This window comes from Argentina anserina, chromosome 4, assembly GCF_933775445.1.
Source record: "Argentina anserina chromosome 4, drPotAnse1.1, whole genome shotgun sequence".
NCBI lineage: Eukaryota > Viridiplantae > Streptophyta > Magnoliopsida > Rosales > Rosaceae > Argentina > Argentina anserina.
The window spans coordinates 4,187,835-4,212,898 of NC_065875.1; the positions used below are offsets into that span (position 1 = coordinate 4,187,835).

The following is a 25,064-nucleotide window of genomic DNA, read 5'->3' on the forward strand; positions in this document are numbered from 1 at the left end:
GATGCGACATTCTACAGCATTATCATCAATATTAGATAAATCATAAATGGTAAAAAAAACATTATTATAGCCGAAAGAAGAAGGAAAGATCGAATACAATAACTCCGATGAAACTAAGCATGTAGAAAGGACTAAACTGATCGAGCAAAACCCTAATTAAGCTCATTATTTTAGAAAACATTAGATAGCGTACATGATGCCACTAAGCCAAAATCTTTCCCGGCCATTTAAACTGCAACTCCAGCCTCTTATGATCCTTGATGAATAGATACAAGCCATCCGGCTGCGCACGCCAGAAGCAAGTGTTAGCGTAAGCACACCTTGCTGCATCTCTTTTCGGATCATAGAGATCGAAATTTCCCTTCACAGTGCCCCAACTCAGATCACAGTTCAGAACGTTATTGATGGTCCAGGTGAAGTCATGATTATAGGTTATAGTTTGTGTGCCCAAGTCTGAACCTGCAGATTTACAATGAACAGCGAGGTCGGCGTTGCCGGGCAAGCTGTTAAAAACATTGGCCTTAAAGTCAGCCATTGATGAGCTAACAATGGACAGTGTCAACAGAAGGAGAAGGGAGAAGGAGGCTAGTCTATCCATGGTGATTTCTTTCTAGGGTTTTAGATCCTTGAAGAACGTGGTGATGATAGGCTGGCTTGTGAGATGTGCTGTTGCATATATGCCCCTTAAATAGTGAAACCAATTCTAACCAATATGGTAAGTGTATTTAGATCAATTTTTGTAATAAAGGTATATTTAATGAAATAAATTTAGGGATACGTTATGATTTCCCGTTTAAGTTCTCTTAATGCGTTTCAAAACAAGATGGTTTTATGACACTGATTTTCGGGTTCCTGATTTTATGACAAATAAATTACTATCCTTTACTGTTTTGACGTAAATATTCATTTCTCTGGGTTGGTATAGCTGATGGAAGGTTTAACATAGATACTCAAATCGTGTATGCTAGTGTTTAACGCCTTAATGGTAATAGTATTTTATCGTCCATGTGATATATGCGACCATACTCGAAATAATCAAACGATTGTATGCGTTGCTTGGAGATCAAATAGTGGGACTGAATTCTGAATCGTATGATCCATATATGGTAAACTTGTAAAGAAAGTGGAATATTATTTTTAGACTCCTATATTCTATGCTCCCTGGTCATGCTGCAATGGTCCGAGTTTTTATGGACCTAAGATATGACATGGTTCCTACTATATGGGAGAAATCTTCTGCAAGTACTTCCATATACTAGGGCTCAGGTCCCTGCTTTCACCATCACCCGAGTACAAAAACTTGGGAGACCGAGGAAAAGTAAAACTCTTCCCAGATTCGTAAACTTATGAAATTTGAAAGCTTTGTTATGTACTTGTGTTCGAGTTTACATCAACAAGATTGATAATATTTTCTGCTGATCTGGGGAAGCCTTCAGGTTTTGGCTAGAAGCTGAATTTTGGGGACTTCTAAGAAGAATCGAGTTACGCCCCTTGCAGCTTATTTGAGATTGACATGGACTCTCGTCTCACACTCTGGCCATTAATCTGCTGCTAGCTGTGACAAGAACAAGATAAGTGTTTCACTTAATCACTTAATAATGCTATACAAGATCAAATGACCTATATAAGCTAACTAAAGTACATTGTTGACGAATATTTTCCTTGATTTCCTCCGTGAATCACGCTAATATTCTCCCTCAAGTTGGCGCATATACATCAACCATGCCCAACTTGCTAAGTGAGTCATAAAAGGCATTCTTAAACACTCATTTTGTGAGCATATCGGCAAGTTGCTCTTCTGTAGGAACAAAAAGAAAACTAATGATTTTCGCGTCTAGCTTCTCCTTTATAAAGTGACGATCAATCTCCACATGTTTTGTACGATCATGTTGCACATGATTCTGTGAAATATCAATAGCTGCCTTGTTGTCACAGTACAACTCCATAGCACTCATGCTTAATAACCAAATCTTGTAGCAAATTTCTAAGGCATAATAATTCGCACACTCCCTGAGCCATACCTTTATATTCTGCTTCAGCACTAGATCGAGCTACCACTTTTTGTTTCTTACTCTTCCATGTAACAAGATTACCCCTAACAAAGGTAAAGTACCCTGATGTCGATCTTCGATCTGTAATATTTCCAGTCCAGTCTGCATATGTGATTATTGTGATTAGAGAACATTACTCCTTTCCTTGGAGCTGACTTCAAGTACCTCAAAATCCTTACAACAACATCCATGTGGTCCACACTGGGATTATGCATGAACTGACTCACTACACTTACTGCATACGCAACTTCTGGTCTGGTATGTGATAAATAAATCAAGCGTCCAACTAGCATCTGATAACAACGTTTTTCAGTAGGTACTTGATCTGGATATTCTGCTAACCGATGGTTCTGCTCAATAGGAGTATAAATGGGAGTGCAATCCAGCATACCGGTCTCCGTTAGTAGATCAAGGATGTACTTCTTTTGACACAGATAGATACCATCACTTTCCCTGGTTACCTCAATGCCCAAGAAGTACTTGAGTGTACCTAGGTCTTTCATCTCAAATTCTGTGGCTAACTGTTTCTGTAATCTATCCAGCTCAATAATATCATTCCCAGTAACTACCATATCATCAACATATATAATTAGGGCTGTTACATTTCCTTGTTGATGTCTGAGAAATAATGTGTGGTCTGAATTACTCTGTCTGCAGCCAATTTTCCTCATGAATTGTGAGAATCTTCCAAACCACGCACGAGGTGACTGTTTAAGACCATACATAGACTTTCTCAATCTGCTAACAAAATTACTTGGAGAAACGGACACATATCCAGGCGGAAGATCTATGTACACTTCCTCTGTAAGTTCTCCATGGAGGAATGCATCATTAACATCAAACTGTCTAAGTGGCAAGTTTAAGTTAGCAGCACAAGAGAGCAATACCTGAATAATGTTTATCTTTGCAACAGGTGCAAATGTCTCATCATAGTTTATGCCATATGTCTGGGTGAACCCCTTTGCTACTAGGCGTGCTTTATACCGGCTTACTGACCCATCTGAATTATGCTTCACTGTAAACACCCAACGACATCTCACGGTCTTCTTGCTATGTGGTGGAGATACAAGCTCCCAAGTATTGTTCTTTTGTAATGCTTCCATCTCTTCCTCCATTGCTTTCCTCCATTTTGGATCTCCCAATGCATCCTGCACTTTGTTAGGCACTGATATAGTAGATATTTGATTCACAAATGATTCATATGACTTAGACAATCTTTTGGTAGACATAAAATTTGTCATAGGATACTTAGCTTTAGCCTAAAGGGTAGCTTCATATTTTTTTTGTTGGCTGACCCCGAATAGACCTATTTGGCAAGACATATTCTCTACTATTAGCCTCACTAGTATTAGCCCTAATAGAATGACTAACCTCAAATGTGTGATCTTCCGTACCAGGAGAGCATTGGTCAGATGTATAAACAGTAGTAGGGGAGACATGAGGGGTAGTTGTGTTGTCATCTTCTGGTACCTGAATCTCTGGAGCGATGACACTAGAATCATCCGATGGTGCCTGTGTAGCTGACATATTGGTAATCTCAATCGAACATGTCACCATATCTACTGGCGTATTTGTCTCCCCATTCCCATGATACAGCTCTTCAAAATACGAATTCTCCCCCTGAAGAGCAGTATCGGAAGAGGAAAAATAGCTTATGTCCTCAAAGAAAGTAACATCCATAGTGACATAGTACTTCCTGGTAGGTGGATGATATCACCGGTACCCTTTCTGATGTTCCTCATACCTAACAAACACACATTTAACGGTCCGGGCATCCAACTTAGACCTCTGGTGTTTTGGGAGATGGACAAAAGCAACACAATTGAAAACACGGGTAGGAAAATTGTGAAAAGAAGGTAAGGAGACATGAGATGCAAGCACCTCATACGAAACCTTTCCCTGAAGGACACGAGAGGGAAGACGATTAATGAGGTGGGCAGAAATTATGACAACATCACCCCAAAGGTACTGAGGCATATGGGCACTAAAAAAAATACACCGAGCCATATCAAGTAAATGACGATTTTTCCTTTCAGAAACTCCATTCTGCTAAGGTGTGTAAGGACACGTTTTTTGATGAACAATTCTGTGTGTTTTAAAGAACTCCTGAAAGACATGATTCATATATTCACCCCCCCATTATCAGAACAAAGAACTTTAAATGTGGCATTATATTGTGTTTGGACAGTGTTATAGAAGGCTTGAAAAGCTGGAAAAACTTCATCTTTAGTTTTGAGGAGAACAATCCATGAAAGACGGGTGCAATCATCAATGAATGACATAATACCGCATCCCTGACACAGTAGACTCTCTGGAAGGTCCTCAAACATCAGAATGAATTAATTCGAAAGGAAGAATACGTTTATTAGAAGTACTAGGGGAATAAATAGATCGATGACTCTTGCCCAAAACACATGTCTCACAACGTAAAAGTGACTCATCTACACTAATAAACAAAGGAGGCATAGATTTTTTCATAACACTAAAAGATGGATGCCCTAAGCGACGATGTCATAACCAAACTTCACTTAGCTTGTCAGAAGTGGAGATTAAAACGGTCCGAGATGGTGCCCCTGGTTTCTCCCCCGCATATGCCTGATCCAGATGAAACAACCGGCCCCTCAGATACCCCCGACCAATTAACTCTCCGGTAAGAAGATCCTGAAATATCACGTACATAGGGAAAAATGTCACAGAGCACTTAGCGTCAGTGTTCAATTGGGGAACAAATATCAAATGATGAGATAAAACAGGTACATATAACACATTGTGAAGCTCTATTGTGAGAGTAATACGAACTGACCCTTTCCCTAATATGGGGAATGTCTCACCATTAGCATTAGTAACATAGGGTACTGGTGGAGGAGACAACGCGGTAAAATAAGATTTGTCATAAGTCATATGATCAGACACACCAGAATCAATAATCCATGTATCAAAACCAACAAAGGTATAAATATTTAAAACCATACCAATTTTGCCACGAACAGCTATGGATGCGGTTGGTATTGCTCGTCCTGTTGTATGATGATCATGTCCAACCACACCATAGATATCGGGATCCTGGGGGAATTGAATAGTTGTTTTTGCATGGGGACGATAATTCGGCCTCTTAGGCCGAAGTTGTGGATGCAGCTTCCAACAGGTCGCACGAGCATGGTTAGTATTATTACAATAAGAGCAAGGAGGGCGGGGCTGATTCCCGAAACCTGGTGGTGGTCCTTGTTGATGAAGTGGAGCTGAAGTAGCCTGCTGAAGGGGTGATGCATGAGATCTAGCACGAACAGTAAGGCTGGAAACTTCAACTTGTGTCTGATGAAGACTCTTGATGAGATTCATCCTTTTGGATATATGTGAAAGCTGTAATAAGGCTAGGGGGTTCGTCTTTCGGAGTAATTCCTATTTCGCACTGTTATGCTTGACATTAAGTCCTTTCAGGAAATGGTGAACTCGCTCAAGCTCCTTCTCACGTTGGTACCAAAAAATATCCTCCTGATTCTTGATCATGCAATGACGTTTCACATCAATCTCAGCCCAAATATTTTTTAGTTTGGTGAAATATTGCGCCACTGGTTGCCCATCTTGTTGCATCGCTAAAGCGGTGCACATTAACTCATGAACCTGTACGAAATCAGAGTCATTAGTGTATAAGCCTTCAAGTGTTTCCCGTATTGCCTGCGCAGTGTCACATGCCTCCACCAGATCAACTATCTATTCATTCATAGCTTTTCACAAGGCCATCATCGTCGTCCCACTTAGTGTAGGCAACAATATCATCTGCACTAGGAGCCTTAGTTACTCCGGTTCAATGGTCTAAATAGCGGTTATCGGCATCGTATCGGTTTTGTAAAATAAGGATATAACAGGAATATATCGGATTTATCGTTTTTGCTAATTTTTAATTAAATTTAATATAATTATAAACATATACATCAAAATATACCAAATAAACTTGAGAAAATAAAAATTATAGAAGTAAATGTACTAAATAAACTTCATAAAAAAATATTTAATTATTTTGACAATTAAAATACATAAATAATATTAATTAATAAAAATAGAGGTGATAATTAATCATAAACTCTCTCGTCATCGAATATTATTGATAACGTGGTTTTAAAAAAATAAACAAATAAAAGCACCGATATATTAGGTCAAACTCGGTTTGACCCGATATATCACCATTTGACTTGATTTTTCGGGTTGACCGATAGAATAGACCGATAAAAAACTTATCGTATCGTTTTCTTAATATCAGAGATATATCGGGGATATCTCGGGGATATATCGGGGATATATCGAAGATATATCGGGATATTTAAAAAATTGCTCCGGTTACATGCCCCATTTTGTGCATGCCTCGAAGATGAGCCGCCATAATTCGCTTCCATTTTCGGAAATTAATCTCATTGAGTTTAGTTCCCCCCAAGGACCCACTGTCAGAAATTTCGGAACATCAGTTTCGTCTCCAGAACCCATTGAAAAATAAACTTAAAAAGTTGAATCCGATCGGGTCGAATATGGGCCGGGCCGGGTCGAATATGAGCCGGGCCGGGCGGGTCGAAGCTGGGCTGGTCGGATCCGGAGCACGGTGACTTCAAAATTTTTGGCTGCGGCGAATGCGGCGACGCTGGTGGAGAGAAGAAGAGCTCGCTTGATGCAGCGGCAAGCTCGATGTGGCGGTGGAGAGCTTTTGCAGCGATGAAAAAGGTAGCGGTGGCCAGCGTTCATCGAGGAGCAATTCCTCTCTCTCAAGGCAGCGGTGGGACAAAGGCGGTGATGCAGGATGAGCGCGTCGCCGGAGAGGATCGCGTTGTCGGCAAGTGAGTTCGGCGGGGCGAGTAAGCCGAGTCAGGTATTCTGACTGAGTGCAACGGTATGTCGAGGGCGAGCGCGTCACAGCCGGCTGGCCCGAGTGCTTGGTTTGCTGGCCCGGCTGACGTCGCCGAAGGCAGGGTGACAATGAGAGGGTGACAACGAGTGCAGCCGAGCTTGCACAAACACGCAAGAAAAAAAAAACCCAGAAAGAAACAGAGCACTGCTCTGATACCAACAAGAACAAGATAAGTGTTTCACTTAATCACTTAATAATGTTATACAAGATCAAATGGCCTATATAAGCTAACTAAAGTACATTGTTGACGAATATTTTCCTTGATTTCCTCCGTGAATCATGCCCGTGATTCACGGAGTTAATCACGCTAAAACTGTGTTCCTTAGCCTCCCCCCTATGTAGTATTGCTAAAAACTACCAACATTTAACATTACATGGAAATGGAAGCAGATGGAGCCATATATGAAAACTTAAAAAAAAAATTAAAAAAATTGGCTTATTCAGCATCTAGGCTATGGCTAAGTAGAGCAAAAGAAGTTGTCCTAAGAAATGAATCGACAATATGACATTGAGAATTTTCCATCGTTAAAAAAAAAAGACATTTGAGAATTTTCTCAGATTGACACTGTCCTAACAAAACAGTATTCACGAAACACCAAACTCATTGTGTTCCTTTTGGGCTATATATATACACAAATATATGGACTGACTAGTTAAGCAAGACTAATTCAGTAGAACGAGTACCTGACTTGTTAAGCATTGAAAAACTACTTTCCAACGCCGAACAATACAAGTGCAACCTAATCACTACCAGCCAGGCCAACTAGTTGAGAGATTTCAGCTTCCAGGCGAGAAAAGGTAGTCAAGAAGTTGTCGGGAAGCTCACAGGAGCTGGGTTGATCATTTTGCTGCAACTGGGAAATGCTATCCACAATAACCTTCATCCCACTTTGTAGCAGTTCCATACCCTTTTCAATTCCATCAGGAAATTTCCTTTTCCTACCGGATTGTTTTCCACTGTTCGATTCCATGGCCTGCTTTTCATCATCAATTTCCATGTAGTCACATTCTGCAGTCTCAACAATTACGTGTGAGATTTTTCGATACATATCTCTCAGCTTTAGACCCTCCCTCACAAGCAGACCAAACTGGTCAGAGCTAGCCGCTATTGTGAGAAGTGCTGTTTCCTTCTCAAGGAATACCTTGAACTCAGACATAAATAGCTCCAGATTTGCCTCATTTCCAGAGGCCAGATCATAAGAAAGTGCTGCATTGTTGGGCACAAATCTCCAGAGCTTATTACAATTTGTCCGAGCAGAAAAGTATCCAAATGCGGTCAATGCCAAATGAATAAATGCCCAATGCCGCTCTGCCAGTAACATGTGATATAAATCCCATAGAGCAGAGATCTTGGAACTTTCTTCAGTTTCTTTGATATCCATGTGCGCAAGAGCTGCCATGAAAAGAGCCAGATCTGGTTTGCATTCATACAACTGGGTATCAAAAACAGCAGGTCCAGAGATAAACAGGTTTTCAATCTCACCAATTACTTTCTCCATTTCAAGAGATGCATATAGGTGCTTCATATTTGAGATTATCCGTAAAGTTTCACTCAAAAGCTTACGATACTGGTCCTTCATTAGCTTATCTTCACAAACTCTGTAGTTCTGGCTGATGGAAACTATAAACTTCAGGGTCTTGACATTGATATCAGATGTGCTGATCTGACTTCAAGGGAAAGAAGAATATTCAATAAGTCATTGATAATCACTGTGAGGAAAGATAGAAAGAGGATTCACAGTAACGATGAAAAACAACATAACATCCAGATGAAGAATATGTTTTACCAAAGACTAGCAGAATACAAGTAATGGAGTAAAGAGCGCAGAAACTTCTACCAATTATAATAGGTGGAATGGTAGTATTCAAATGAGGCTGAGATGCACAAAATCATTCAGTTAAAATATTCTGAATATTTTTAAAAATCCTAAGAATTTGAACTAAAAGATTCATCCCATAGCCTACAGCTAGGAGAGATTGCTTAACCTTATTAATCTTTCCAACATTCACCAAAACGTTTAGATGGCTCATAATATGTACATTGAAACAACTTCCTACCAAGTATCAAACATAAAGGATTGTAATCACTTACAGAGACTGCAGTGAAGATGACAGAGCGAAAACTGGGGCCCCAAAAAGACCAAAATCATGAGAGTTCACTGATTTCTCATCAAAATTTTCAATGTATAGACAGTAATCAGTAATTATCCGTTGTGTCACAATTCTTTTCATCTTGTCTGACAATAAATTCAGTGGAAAGCCCTCCATAAACAATGCCAGACGCATCACCGACGACAGTTGAGTTCCCTCATCACGAACAATGGCCATGTAAACCTGGTCTACCATAGATTGTGCACCAAAAGTAAGAATTATGCTGATTGACCTTGCAACTTTTCTTAGAGCAGAATCCGCTACAAGAACTGATTCATTAGATGCCACCAACTTCATTAACGAGCAAAGTTTACCAGCAATACCACTCATCATCCCTGACTCAGCATGGCGAACCATAAAGCACCAAAGTTCCATTACAATCTCCCAGCAAAGAAAGTGGGGGTGAAATAGATTCTCGAGAAGGAAAGACTCCAACTCCCTCCAAGCTGGACTAGAAGAAACCACAAGCATGAAGATCTGCAAGGCATTCAAAACAGACGAGTACATAGGCTGCCAGACAACTTCCACAGTCTTTCCAAAACCATATAGAACAGGAGCTTGCAGAAGAAGAATGGAAGAATATATCTCTTCCTTTACTAACATATCAAAGAACCAACCAAGCTTTCCAGCAATCCCAAGCTTTACATCATTGTCAAGATCAAGAGAAAATCTCAGAAAATTAAGAAATAATGATATACGGCCAATCAAGAAGGTTCTCTCTCCAGGAAATGCTTCCCCACTTGTAGAAAATAAGTCAACCATTGAGTGCATCTTACTAGGGTCTCCACCGGCAAAATTTGTGCAGCTTCCGCTGAAAAGATTGTTTAAAATCTCAACCTTGAGCTCCTGCTTTATTTGAACTGGGTTCAGCATAGTAATAAGCAAATCCAAGGATGTCTTTTCCAAAAGCTCCGTGAAAACATCACTGGCATTTTTTAACAGATTTTCATTGCTCAATGAAAACTTTAATGTTGACATCATCAGGATACAGTTTGTAATCTCACTCCGCACCAGATATGCTTGATATGGGTATAGGGAAGATATTTTTACGGCATTGACCATATAAAACTTTACAGGAAGAAATGCCTTTCTAGCTTCTGTGACAGAAATGCTTTCCTTCAATGATGAAAACCATACCTCAGCTGCACGTCTTATAGATTCATTAACTAATGAGATTAGATTTGAAATTAGAGCTGCTACATTCACCTTTGTTGCTAACACCCCATCACCAAGCTGCAGCAAGGTAACTACACCTTTCCAAGACGTATTGATAATTGGTACCAGGCTTCCGCCGTTATTAGCTGCAACAATGCCCATCTCACATAGTTTTTCAACCGCGCACTTCGTTACATTGATAACATGATTCATACTATTGGCCCCGTCAAAGTCCATGTCAGTTTTGTCCCTCTCAAGTTTTTCTTCCCAGGACTCCCAATTCATTCCTCGGACATATGTCCCACACAGCCTTATTACAGAATCAATGACCTCCTGTGTGACCTTTACTACTACTTCTTCTGATACAAATGACTGAATTCTCTGCATTTAGAAGGAAGAATGGCAAAAGTGAGAGATGTGAACAAGGTTATCAAATATATAGTATAGTGTTCACAAATTTGGAACAATTAATCTAAAATTGTTCAATTTGGATGAGTAAAACTAGATGTTGTATGCCCAACAAAATTGGCATCAAATGTAAAACATATGTAAAAATTTTAAGATACTAAGAATTAATCTTCACCATAATATGTGGTTAATTTACCAATTCCAAAACTTTCATGCCCTCAAAATGAAAACACTATCATCAAACAAGTTTAAAAGATACACCCAAGGTTATAACTTGCCATTACTAGAAAGAGGATGATATAAGAAACTCTGCAATATTAAACGTCATTCCATTACTCCAAACCAGTGAAACCATCTAAGAATGGGGTTGGTGCAAACCCTTGAGATATTTAGTGACGAATGTTTAGCCCCATTTGCATATTATATGAGGAAACCATTGGTTAATTTGAACAGGGTCACAACTTCACAAATACAGACAGGACTTGCAACACACAACGCATTTGCACCGATTAAAGACAAGTGCTAAACTGCTGCACGAATCTTAAGTAATTCACTTGCATTTTATGTATTATATTTGAGCCTAACCTAACAGATTAAACCAAAATTCAATTTTGGCTCATTCAAAGAAAAAAAAAACCTCAGAAGTCCTCCAGCTTATCAAGTATGCAGCATTTGCACTGAATATAGCCTTGAAAAACATTGAGCAGTAGTGTAGTGCTACTATTTTAATATTTCTTCTAAAACAAAAAAGAAATATTTAGTAGTTCAATAGAAAAACTGATGACTTCAAAGCAGGAGTGCTAGAACATAGAAGACACAGTACTTTTACTAGAACAAATTATACATAATGAACAGCACAAGACACGCAATCAGATAGATTAGTACCTTTATCTCTGATATCAAATCTTTGATCATGTTTAACTCTTCATCAAAGAAAGTTTCAACTATACCAACTCTCATCTTCTCAATAGAAACAGGGTATCTTGCCAAAGCTGAAAAGCTAGCCCCAGAAAAGCTAAGCAGATCCAGAAACAGCTGTGAACATGAGTACAGGATATCAATAAGACATGGTTTGTATAATGCAGAGGACAGATGATGTATAAACTGTTAGCTTGTTAGCTTGATGTAAATTGTTGCCTAGCAGAGAACCAGAACTCTGAATGCAGGAGCTCCAGGGTTTGAAACCTCAAAAGCAAAACCATTATCATCTTTATTGTTGGTCTAAGTGTAAGAGTTGCACCAATATGTTTCTCTTTGTTTGGATTTGTCTACCTCTAGGTGTGCAAAATGGGGATGAACATGAAGGGAGGTGTTACTATATTATACAATCCCAGAGAGCTTAAGCATTCACAATCTAGAGGTTCCTAGCAATAACACTTTGAATATTTCCTTAAGAAAAGACCAGCAACTTGAAGCTTAAATGCAATGCATGAAGATCAACCTTAACAAAATAAATATCATAAGCATATCATCCAATAGATGGTTAGGAGGGGTTCAAGGAAAAAATAAGAGCCCATTAAAAAGTCCCACGTCAAAAAGCAGTAGTCGAGGTAAATACAAAGGATGTTTAATATAAGACGTAACACATCTTTTTATAAGGAAATAAGAAGAAGGACAGTGTCACCAACATCTACCTGAAAGAACAGGTTCTCATGCTCTTCTTCTTGAGATTCCTCAGTGGACATAAGAGTCATTTTTAGGTGTTTTCCACACCATATGCTTGCCTGATAGAAAAAAATAATGTTCAAGATATTCAACGCCACAAGTTCACAGTAATAAAAAACAACTGATGTACCAGTCTTTTGTTCGAGCACAGTGCATCAAAATAACATTATATATATACCTTGGTCCCGAGGACAAGGAAATGTACTAGACAGTCTGATATGTCTGATTCAAGGTACTTCGACGCCACCTGTAATATCACGCTATTTAACATGCACTGGCTTAAATCCAAGCATGTATAGTCCTCCCAGAATATCGAGCTTGTTGTTAAGGGCAAAATAATAGACCACACTAGTAACTAGTAAAACAGTCTAGACGATTACACATTGAACAATGACCTGTAGAAAATTCACATCATGATTCTCTCCACCGCGCCAAAATGTGAACTTCAGGAATTACATATTAAACACAACCTAGACATAATCTGCCAAACACAGATTCTATAACTTACCGCTCCGAGTTGTCTACCGAAAGATAACATTTAGAAAATTGAGTAAGAACTCACAGCTCAATATGCAGTTCTTATATCTCGAAAACTTACGACAATATAGAAACTCCGAAAACTAAAGTAACAGTGAATCAGGATACTGCTAAACACTCGGTTAGCGAAGCCAGCTCGGATTTCTCAGTTACATTCAAGTCACCAAGCTTCTTAAGTAACCCAATCCGATTCTCTACCACCTGCATAACACACAAAATTCCAAAGCCCAAAACCAAAATCAACTGAAAATCCAACACTTATCAGATCATTAAGGCTCGCCAATTCCATGGGCTAAGTATTGAAGTGGAGAAACGAGAATAGAGAATTGAATTGAATAGCGACTGAAACCCTAGGGTTCGGAATCGAAGATGGAAATGGAAATTCTGGAAGTACTTACATCTGAGGATCTGATGGCGTCTTGGATGCTCTGCAATTCTGAGCTCCCTCCCTCCATTCTACTCTGACTCACTCACTCTCAGAGTCTCTATGACTGTTTCTCTCTCAAATGGCTAATTTGATTTTGTGAAGGTTTGGGGATTTTTCTCTGTTTATGGAGCCGAGTATTCCCGCCTTTTATCGCTGTGTAAGTAGCTACAGTGAGGAAGCCCAATTCTAGTCCACGGCCCAAGATTTTCCCTTTTTTTTCTTTTTTTCCACAGATTTGTCCGACAACTATTTTACAAGAAACTTTTGTATGCATTTACGTGAAAACATTTTAACAGAAAATCTTGTATGCGCGGAGTAGAATTGCATGAGGACATTATTATGCATTAGGTAAGTCACCACTCTTACAAATGCGGCCTATAATCGTGTTCTTGTTCCTATTTGTTTGCGAGTTTTTTTTTTCTTAGTCGTGTCTCATATTTAGCTTATAACAAGTCTCTAATTGTGATATTAGGATTTGAAGTAAAATTCACAACACTGATCAATCAATCGAAATTAGATTTTGATCGTCCGCCTTCTTAATTGCACTCATCTCGTTTACACTTGTTACGCCCCATATTTTAAATAATAAAATTAAAAAACGTGATAATTCGAATCAACTTCAAATATTACCCTTACATCGTTGTGATAATAGGATTTAAAGTAAAATTCACAACACCGACCGATCAATCGAAATTAGAATTTGATCATTTACCTTCTAGATCGCACTTATCTCGTTTACACTTGTCATACCCCAAATTTTAAATAATAAAATTAAAAAACGTGAGAATTCAAATCAACTTCAAATATTACCTCGTTGTACACAACTTCTCTAATCTCGCATTCTGAGAATTTGAATACTTCCACCTGCACATATAACCCTACACCATGAATTGGTGCACCGGGTTGTAAACAAACAAACCCGGTAAGCTTTTAAAGGTCGTATGAGTAAACTTAACTATAGAACACCTGTTTTATATTTCTCAAACATAAGCAACGATATCTAAACCTACAAATTACACTCAAACAAAATGTATGATAAAGATTAGTGATTCCTGCAAGAAAACATAGTTCATGAATTTCCACAAGTACACTACCATATGCTAGAAATGAGAAAACCAAAACCTCAACCCAAAATCAAGAACCCTCATTCAAAACTAAGAAAATAACTCACTCTTGTTTTATTTACACCTCAACGACCAAAAGAAAATATCATTAAAAAATTCTCTTTTTAACACATGCACTCCTAAGCTTGAGCAGATAACCCTACTCGGTTACCCCACATGCAGTGCTACGATAGACTAACTAGAGCTTTAACAGATCGTAACCAACACCCGGCCAAAGACTTGGTTCTCGATTTAATTGTCACTGTCACAACAACGGTGACCGTCCGAAGGCAAAAACATTTTTAACACGACTCAATGTTAAAAACCACATTTACAACATTTCAATCCAACAATGATAATGTTGTATCTACCACTGTGACCGTCCGAAGACAAAAACATTTTAACAAGACCCATATGTTAAAACGACACGTACAATATAATCAATCTATCCATGATAATATAGTATGTAAAATAAACCAAGTGACTCACAATAGCACAGTGAGAATCAAGACATGCCAATAATCCAATTTACCGGAATGTACATTTTCTTCCCTTCCGGTCTCATCCGCCAACAAAATCTACAACCATATATAGCTAATAATCGTTAACCTTTAAAAATCATTTTTATACAAAACAATTTTACTTACTAATGAACCATAGTCGACTTATTTGTAAAACAATTCAACATTTAGCAATTCAATAATTATAAACTAACTTTGATGTTGATGATCGTTGTGAGGTACCTTAAATCCCCCTACGTTTTCTCTCATAAATAAGAGTACCAATAGCCAAAAACACTCCATGACAAAGCATCACATACCTAACATTATAATATTGCAATTCATTACCACACAAAGTACACTGAAAGTGATTAAAGTTCTGCTTTCCCTACTTAAATTCATTCGAATTTACCACCCGTGGCTAAGTTTCACCGAGACTAATGAAAGTATTTAACATAATCACAAGGTTGATATGTCGTAATCAAAAACTTAATTCAAAGGTTGAATCTATACGGATCAACCACAAAAAGTTAATACAACGCCTTAACATGCTCCACCACTAATCGAACTAAAGATTACATGTTAACATGCTTGTATCAACGAGTACTCAGTGACGGAGCAGCTAGTAGCTCCCACAAGGTTGGTCGAACCACCACGAGTCATCGCAAGGGACTATTCGTAGGGCCCACTAGCTGTCAAGTCTCTACTCTTAACTTTACACATTTCACAACACCCAACATGAAAATCAAGACAACACAGACAACTCTTGTAATACCCCGAATTTTCGGGTTGGCTTTATATAAATTCATGTAAGTCATTAAACTTGGAAATTGAATAAAAATCACATTTTTCGTTTCTTCATTGATGTCAAATGAAACGAAACCGACTTCGGAAAATTTAAATTGAAAAACATTACGTTTTCTGTGACTCAAGAATCGACTTTTATTCGTTGCTCGTCTCCGAAAACTTCATTCAAGAAAGTTATAGAGCTCGTCGATATGAATTCGTGGACATGTCACGCACCTTAATCAGACATCATATGTGAAAGTTATTGTCGATATAAGTTAGTTTCCGAATTTGGAAAATGTATAAAAATATGTTTTTGGAAAACCCTAGTTTCCTAATTTGGAAACAGCCTATCTCTCTCTCTCTCTCCCCCCACAGTCTCTCTGTCCCTCTCAACCCCGACCCTCCCCCTCAAAATCGCCTCCGCGATATCGCATCTCCGGCCACGTTGGCCCTCACTGCCGGTCCCAAAGGCACCGCACGGTCTCCAGCTCCACCCCTTGAACGCTATATGTCGCCGCTCGCCGCATCGAAGCTCGATCGACGACTTGGAGTTTCTGCAATTCACTGTCGTCCAAGCTCCATCTCCGGTGACGCGAGCACGCGGGGATAGCTTCTCTCCACCGATCCTCACCTCTGGTTCCACCTACAAGCGAATTGGGACTCGAATTGCGCCGCAACCACGTCCTCCACGAATTCGACCACCATCGGCATCTCGAGCTTCTCCGGTGACTTCCCGGCGGTTCTAGGGTCCGATTTAGGTACGAAAACGTCTCTTTCCGTACGATCTACATTTTTGGTGTTGAATGTATTGCGTTTTGATGATGTTTCGGATGAGGAAGAGTTGGCGTGCGTGCCGCCGCCTAGGGCGGCACGTGGGAAGATTTGAAGTGGCGGAGAGACGACATTAGGCCGTGGAAGGGAAGAGGAGAGGAGGGGAGTGAGTTTTGGGTAGTCGTGGGCAAGCCACGCGCGCGATTGAGGTGGCGCATGAGCACCACGCGCACACACTATGGGCGGCGCGTGAGCGCCACACGTGATTGCCGGAGGGTGGCGCGTGAACAGTAATTCCGAGCAGTAAATTGTAAAAGTAATTTCCGAGCAGTAAATTGTAAAAATAATTTTTGAGCAGTAAATTGTAAAAGTAATTTCTGAACAATAAATTATAAAAAGTAATTACTGAACAGTAAAGTAGTGAATAGTAATTACGCGTGTACAAAGAACAGTGATTTGGGCAGTAAGTAGCCTGAACAATAACTACACAAACATTAATTACGTAAAAACCGTAAATTGTTGAACAATAAACAGTGTACTGATTCGGCATTTGAGGTTTTACGTATCGTTTCAAACCACTTTATTATGCAATTAGGTGACCGACAAAACGAGTGAGGAAATTACTTTTGGTGTCGTGAAAATTATACTCAGACAATAAGGTGAGCAAATCTCACTATGACGAGTCTATCCTTGGCGGTAACTCATATTTACATTTTCATAAAAAGATCGAACTATGACATGTATATAATATAGTGGGTTGTGTATGTGTATAAAATGGTAAATACGATACATATATATGGGTCGCTATATTTTATACTGTTATGTTTTTATTTCCAAATGAGTTTGTACTGTGGCAATTATATTTACATTATTGAGCAAGAGTCGCTTGGTTGAAGTATAATAAACATGTGTTGATTGTTATATTGTACGCAATTTTAACATTGAGTCTTGTTAAAATGTTTCTGGTCTTCGGACGTTGTTGGCAGTAATCGGAACCGAGCTTTAGCCGGGTGTCATTTACGATTCAGTTAGAGCTCTAATATGTCTACCGGTGTACTGCATCAGGGGTAACAGATGGGTTGCCTAGGTCTCATGAGTACCCTTATTTTTGTGTGATATTGGGTAACAGATGGGTTTCCCATTATCTGTCGGTGTACTGCATGAGGGGTAACAGATGAGTACCTGGCTCTCATGAGTACCCGTATTTTAAATGTAATTGGGTAAACATATGGGTTGCCCAATATGTCATGAGTACTTACATTTTCAGATGTTATTGGACAACTAGATGGACGTCCAATGTTTTACGAGTACATTTATTTTATATGTCATTGATATTTTCTTTAGTATGCGATGTGTGTTATACTATTGGTTTACTCATACGACCTGTAAAGCTTACCAGGTTTGTGTTTACAATCTCAGTGCACCTATTCGATGGTATAGGGGATAGTTCCGCATGTGCGGATTAGCAGAATTGGAGGGCTTACTCTGAAGATTGCTACAAGCTCACCTATCACTAAACCCGATAGGAGCTCCAACCTCAATTAACCAAGAAAACATATGAACTTAATTTGTGGGTTCCATAATGGCCAGAATACAAAACTCAACAACAATATTGTTCTCACCTTGCTGCCATTGATCTTGATGGAAACATTTGACCTTGTGAGCTCGAAATGAGGTAGGAGACTCACGTGGAGGACCAGAAGATGAAGGCGGAGCTATTCAAGTTGGGGTTGTCAGTAGAAAATGCCGGAGATAACTCGAGAAGGTCATGCATCAACAGTGGACCCAAGCTCGTCAATCTGCTACTTCACACTTGGAACGAGTCAAACGACTACCATAGAGAACATCCAAGGAGAAGAGACACCGATATGGACCGGTTGCGACGTAAAAAATCGCCGGAAATCAAACCGGGTCACAATCGGGTCGTCGGGTTGTCTTTCAACCTTTGATGCGCGCAAACCAGCGCGAAACTGCACGAGCCACCACACAGGGAGGTGCGCAAGGCGAAGAGATCTGAGTCAGCCGCGTCTCCTAGAACCGCCGGAGCTCGCCAGAATATCCGGGTCGGATCAGTCGAAAGATTTTGATAGCGAAGGTGCGCTCGGGAGAGAAAGGGGAAGGCAAATTCATTGTGTAACAATAATGAGCCCTTATAGGAAAATTCTCCATTTATACCCAAAAATTTTAGTGTCCAAAACTTGTGTTGATTATAACTTCTTCATATAATCTCCAAATCACGCGTATTGCATGTCTACAAACTCGTATCGATGATCTCTACGATTTTCATGAATGAAGTTTTTTTAGAAATTCAACTAGTCAAAAGTCAACTCTTAACCCCACACAAAAACGTTCTTGAGTAATTATTCGCTCGAACACCTTCAAAATTACCCTTGTACTATATAATCGAGCCATCACCAAATTTCCAATATCCGAGATATTACAACACTTGAGCACCTAGTTGTGTAGAAATGCAGAATCTTGCTTGTATTTCCATGGTTCAGAAAGCACAACAATTTAAAGCTACACACGAGCACACATGAAACCAGTAAACCTTGGAAAGTAATAGATAGGAGAAAACTAGTGCACATAAACTGATTACAACATGAAATTAATGCAAGAACTGATTTATTCACCATGTATGGCATAATAGAAGCCTATAGATCACACATAACACCTTCTAGTAGAAGCAAGCACATTCAGAGCATTACAGTAGATTCCATCTAATAATTATTAATGGATCCCCGGGAAAGCATCAAATCCTCCAGCACTGCCAACACCACCGCCATACCCGCTGCCACTTCCATATCCAAAGCCACTACCGCCATCCCTGCCACTGCCACCGCCTTCCCCACCCCCTCCACCACCGCCACCACTTCCACGGCCGGACCCTGTGCCGGAACCAAAACCAGAGCCTTCACTGCCTGGACCTGCACTGATGCCGCCTCCACCACCTTCACCTCCACCACCACCGCCAATGGTAGGAAACGGTGGAGTAGCTTGTACCCTAGGAGGAGGGGACGTGCTTTCAGAGATGTCTAAACTCATCAAGAGAACAATGGCTGCAGAGATCAACAATACTATGCGAGCCATGACTTGTACGTATTGCAGATAAGTTCATACCTATAGCAAGGAACTGTGAGCAGTTTATATAGGAGAGAAGGATCGAGATGACCCATGAAATCATACGTAACTATAATTTATGGTTCGATCAAACTGCACCATATTATAAAGGGAGACGTTACAAGGCGTATATATAATAGTATTATCAATTGTTCGATGGGTCATACAAATCAACGCCATGCAGGAAATCTGGTAGAGGAGCAATGGAGCATATCGTCTCCTTCTCTTGAAAAAGAACATTGAACAGAAAGCTACGTACGCACATTGACCAACTTTTACAATAGAGATAAGGGTTCAATCGGTTTCACAAATCTCGGTTTCCCTAGCTATCTCCAGAATTTTTGTGAATTTGTCAAACTGTCGGTGTGCATGCATATATTATGAAAAGTGTATATTGGATGAAAATTGTATGTTTGTGACTTTGTGTAAGTATATGTATATTTGGTTTTACATATTTTAAAGCCTGAAAATACAAATTTACAGCCTCTTTTAAATACCTTTAGGAGTTCTGTGCGTTGAAAGTTGAAACGTTCATATTTACATTAGCATCAGTAAAATACTCCAGATATGTAGTTCAGATTATTCTGGTGATATTTAGAATTTGTGCGTACGTACAGTAAGATGTATAAAAAATTATTGTCACCGAGGACTCTAGTGTGAGATATATAGATGCTAATAATACTCTTGCACTGTTACACTCACTCAGGTTTTACCAACACGTACGTTCAACTTCCGAAATGCTTCTTACCGGCATTCTATCAAAATCCTTACCTAGTTCCTGTAAAGAAAAATATATCAAAGTTTAATTAATTTATACATAGAACTTTCTGATAGATGACTGGAGAGTTTTGTTTTGGTCACTGGAGATTTCGGAAGAGTTAAAAATAAGTTGATGATCGAGTTATCCGTGCCATCGTGCATGTCTCCACAGCTATACACAGTTGTGTTTTTGCCTTGTTATTGGTTGATCGAGACTTGAGAGCATCTGAGCATGCATGTAAACATGTTTATACCTGTCTAGTAACTATAATTAATTAGTGGAGCACCATGAAGTAATCGGATCAGCATGCAGATTAATTGGATGGATTCTTATTGTGTCTGCATGCAGGATAGTGGATACACAATGACAGATTACGACTTAGCAGCAGATGGGTGAAGATCGAGTATGAATAAGGGAACGGGTTGAACATTATTTCATTTTGGAACTATACAAACATGCATTGAACTTCTCTGATCAGAATCATGGACCTTATGCAGGTCAGATACGCAGTGATAAAACAGAACCAATTACGATGAAGTGTCGAACAGTGCTAAGAGGGAATCATCGGCTAGTCTGTTCACGAGAGCTACTTACCGTATTCATTCACATGCATTTGCATGATCCCTTCTCCGGCCTCGGCTAAAATCGACTATATATATGAGCATGAAATCCCCCATATTAAAACCAACAAACTGTATTATTTTGCTTGTTAGATCATAGATCACAAACATGAAGACACTCTTATTCATGTTTAATGTGTTTTTCCTACTAGTAATTCTGTTATCCATATTGTCCTCCCAGATTAGTAGCCACGAAACATTTTTTAGATCAGTTGGGGTTAGAAATAGACCACTTAAATATGACAACAACTGTAATCCCCGTGCCAAAGATGATTGTTGTGGCTGTGGAGATGAAGGAAGTAGAGGTAAGGGAGGTTCGGGAAGCAATATCAACTGTGGTTCTGGAAGTGGAGGTGCTGAAGGGGGCGGAGGAGGAGGCGGCGGTGGTGGAGGAGGTTCTGGTGGATACGGTGAAGGTTATGGTTTCGGAAGCAATGGAGGTGGTGGCGGAGGTGGGGGCGGAGGAGGCGGAGGCGGTGGTGGCGGTGGTGGTGGTGGTGTTGGATAATTGAAGAGTTAGATCGAGCTCCATCATGACAGTAAATGCGAGGAGAGACTTCTGCCAATAAAAGCATGTACTCAATATCAACTCTTTTTTTAATGTTCTCGGGCCAAGCTTATATTCATCGTCCTAAATAATTATAAGCCTTAATATTTCCTCCAAGATCTTATCACACCAAGTTTTTTTCCTTATCATAATCGCATCAAGTTCTCCATAATCCATATGATACTTGGCCAATTCTCACTGTAGTAATAATATCATCAAGAGTTTGCAATCAATCAAGTTTGGTTTATTCGTCTAATTTCATGGATTGCATTACCATACTGTTAATAGTTTACAATTAATGTAGGATAGACATATGTTATCCATGTATGTTGGTGGGAGCTGATCAAGTTCAACATGCAGTACCAATCGAGAACCAACACATTAAGTTGCCTTAAGCTTGTAATTAAGTTGTACGTAATCAAGAGGTACTGTTGCATGGTCCTTATTATTCCCAGACTCCCAGTGTATGATACAGCTCTTATATTCCTATGAACTAGCTAGCTGGTTATTTTTTCATTAGCTGCGGTCCTCAGAAGTGCTAATTAACTAGTTTGCTTCCATATAAATGCAATTAGAGATCCGCGGTTCATTTCATTGACATGCATGCGTGACTGCGTGAGGCATGTCAGACTATGAGTATTATTATGCAAGTAAAGAGATCGACATGCAATTGATGATCGACCACCTGAAACCAACAAACATATACAAGCCTCGCCTACACATAGTGTCCATGCAATACGCCAATTATTCAGAAGCTAGCTGTTGCCCCTTCTCTATCTTTGCGCTAAGTAAATTTAATTATACGACCATTTTTCCTTTCCCATACAAAATTTATATGACCATAAAATCACCTTGGAAAACCTAATCCAATCCAAAAATATATATATCGTTTAAGAGTGGTCAAACAAAAGTTGCCGTGATCTATCTGACAAGAACTCTTGACAAGAAATTAACATTCTTATCTTCCTTTCAAAGAAAAAAAGTTAACATTCTTGTCTCAAGAATATAGGCCCGTTTTAAAATTCATGTGACTCAGTAACACTTGCATACCTATAAGATGAGACGAGTGTCGATCACTATCATAATTGGTTTCCATTATACAAAACAAATGGATGCATGTGGAAATAGACAAACCTCGATCTCAAATTTTAATTTGCCCATTTGTTGGTACGTAGTGCAGAGGCGATCGACAACTTACTATAATTTGCGTAACAAATAGTTTGACTTTAATTAGTTTCCCTTAACATAATATTCAATCCCTGCTGGTGCAGAAAAATTCGCAAAGGTATTCCTTCACCAACTTAAGATCCAGTTGAACAGGAATGAAAGATCTCATCGGGGATATTATGTGTTTGAGGAAAATGAGCTTTTAGGTTTGGTGCTCTCATTTGTGAATTGATCAAGCTGTTAATCTAATGTTTCTCCCCCATGGTATCCACACGAACCTTCGTGTATCTCCTTTAACACGAGTTGTGCTTGACTTGGCCCGAGACAACGCATGTGAGGTCCTGAGTAGGATCTACGGAACAACTCATCTTCGATCATTACATACCTTCCAGCCTTCATCCGCAATTTCCTTGCCTCGATAGGATCTTCTGGTTGAATTTCGCATTCGAGATAATTCACTATCTGTCCTCGCCAATCATTGGAAATTGAGTCCACCTACATCACTGTTCGTGGCATAATGTTTTTGGATGTGCTTGGCTGTGATATCTCCTCAATTTTTGCCACAGGCTGCAAGTCTGGCCATCCTAACGCTCTTATGGCTAACTTATCCGCCTCCACATTTTGTTCTCGTGGAATCTTTTCCAAGCTATCTTCTCGAACTTTGCCATTTTGCCTTGGGCCATTTTCTGGTATGCCCCCATTCTTTCATCTTTCGCTGAATACTCATTGTTGATTTGTCTGACCACTAGCTGTGAGTCGCTGAACATCTTGGTTGCTTGATGCCTCGCTTTCTTGCAAGATCCATGCCTATCACTAGCGCTTCATACTCAACAACGTTATTTGTGGCCGGAAATTCAAGACGAATGGAGTTTTCTAACTTTAGTCCTTCCGGGCCACGTAATAATATGCCGATTCCTGCACCGTGCACATTCGAAGCTCCATCCGCATACATTTCCCATGTCTGATGCGTCCACTCTACTTCCGTGTCAGATGCCAAACCATGGCACTCCACCAAGAAGTCCGCCAAAACTCGTCCCTTCTGCGATGTTTTAAGCTTATAGTTGATGTCAAACTCGCTTAATTCAATTGCCCATCGAGTCATCCTCCCTGATAAATCCAGATTTTACAGTATTGCTTTTATTGGCTGGCTTATGAGCACTATTATCTGATGGCCTTCAAAATACTGTCGCAACTTCCTTTTCGCTGTGACCAAAGACAAAATAATTTTCTCTGCGGAACAATATCTTGTTTCCGCATCGATCAAACTTTTACTTGTGAAAAACATCGGCTCCTGTTTTCCAAAATCCTCTCAGCATAAGGCAGAGCTTACTGCGACATTCGACACCGCGAGGTAGAGATACATGGGCTCTCCGTTTTATGGTACTGCTAGAAAAGCTCGGCTTGCCAAATACCTTTTTAGCTCTAGCAAGGCATCTTGGTGTTCTAGTCCCCAAATGTTTGTGCCTTTGCTTCGCAGAACTTTGAAAAAAGGTTTACACCGATATGTTAATCTCGAAATAAACTGACTCAAAGCCGCTATCCTTCTAGTTAGGATTTGAATGTCCCGCCTCATTCTTGGTTTGCCAGTGCGTAGTATCGCCTCAACTTTCTCTGGATTTGGCTCTATTCCTCTCCGGCTCACTACGAACCCTAGAAATTCTCTTGTCGCGACCCCGAAAACACATTTTTTTGGGTTGAGCTTCATTCTATAGCAACGTAATACTCAGAAGGTTTCACTGAGGTCTTGGATGTAGTCTGTCTTGCTCTTTCTTTTCACTACCATGTCGTCAATGTAAACTTCCATTGTTTTGCCGAGCTGATCCTTGAACATTTTGTTCACCAATCGTTGATATGTAGCCCTCGCGTTCTTCAAGTCGAACGGCATAACGGTGTAGTAGTATAATCCTCGCTCTGAGATAAATGTCGTTTTCTCTTGGTCCACTTCTGCCATGGGGATTTGATTGTATCCGGAATAAGCATTGAGGAATGTCAGCCGCTCATATCCGGCAGTAGCATCCACCATCTGATCTATTTTTGGCAAGGGATAGCAATCTTTAGAACATGGCTTGTTTAGATTGGTGAAATCCACGCAAACTCGCCACATTCAGTTTTTTTTTTTGCACAACAACAATATTTGAGATCCATGTTGGGCACCATACCTCTCGGATGAATCCAGCGTCTAAGAGGCGATCGATCTCGTCGCTGATGAATTTATTTCTCTCTGGGGCTGATCTCCGCTGTTTTTGCTGATACGGTGGGAAATATGGGTCGGCGTTTAACTTGTGGCAAGCAATTTGGGGATCTATTTCATGAATATCTTGGCGGGACCATGCAAATACATCTCAATTCTCCTTCAAAAAATTCACCAACTGCTCCTTTTCTTCCCTGCTTTGGAGGGT

At 39.8% G+C, this 25,064-nt stretch overlaps 3 protein-coding genes across 3 annotated transcripts; all 3 read right to left on the reverse strand.

Annotated features, from left to right (window-relative positions):
• Positions 1-202: 202 nt before the first annotated feature.
• On the reverse strand, positions 203-598 carry LOC126792039 (self-incompatibility protein S1-like). Its single transcript, XM_050518544.1, has one exon. It carries the CDS (start codon positions 596-598, stop codon positions 203-205), a length of 396 nt encoding a protein of 131 aa, XP_050374501.1.
• A 6,931-nt stretch (positions 599-7,529) lies between these two features.
• LOC126790759 (uncharacterized) lies at positions 7,530-13,046 on the reverse strand. The gene is made up of 6 exons (XM_050517103.1): positions 12,970-13,046; positions 12,503-12,637; positions 12,294-12,383; positions 11,545-11,694; positions 9,038-10,632; positions 7,530-8,613 (listed from the first exon to the last, which is right to left on the reverse strand). Exons 2-6 carry the CDS (start codon positions 12,593-12,595, stop codon positions 7,686-7,688), a joined length of 2,856 nt encoding a protein of 951 aa, XP_050373060.1. The 5' UTR covers positions 12,596-12,637; positions 12,970-13,046; the 3' UTR covers positions 7,530-7,685.
• Positions 13,047-19,181: 6,135 nt separating this feature from the next.
• LOC126792040 (glycine-rich cell wall structural protein 2-like) lies at positions 19,182-19,541 on the reverse strand. The gene has a single exon (XM_050518545.1). It carries the CDS (start codon positions 19,539-19,541, stop codon positions 19,182-19,184), a length of 360 nt encoding a protein of 119 aa, XP_050374502.1.
• Positions 19,542-25,064: the final 5,523 nt, after the last annotated feature.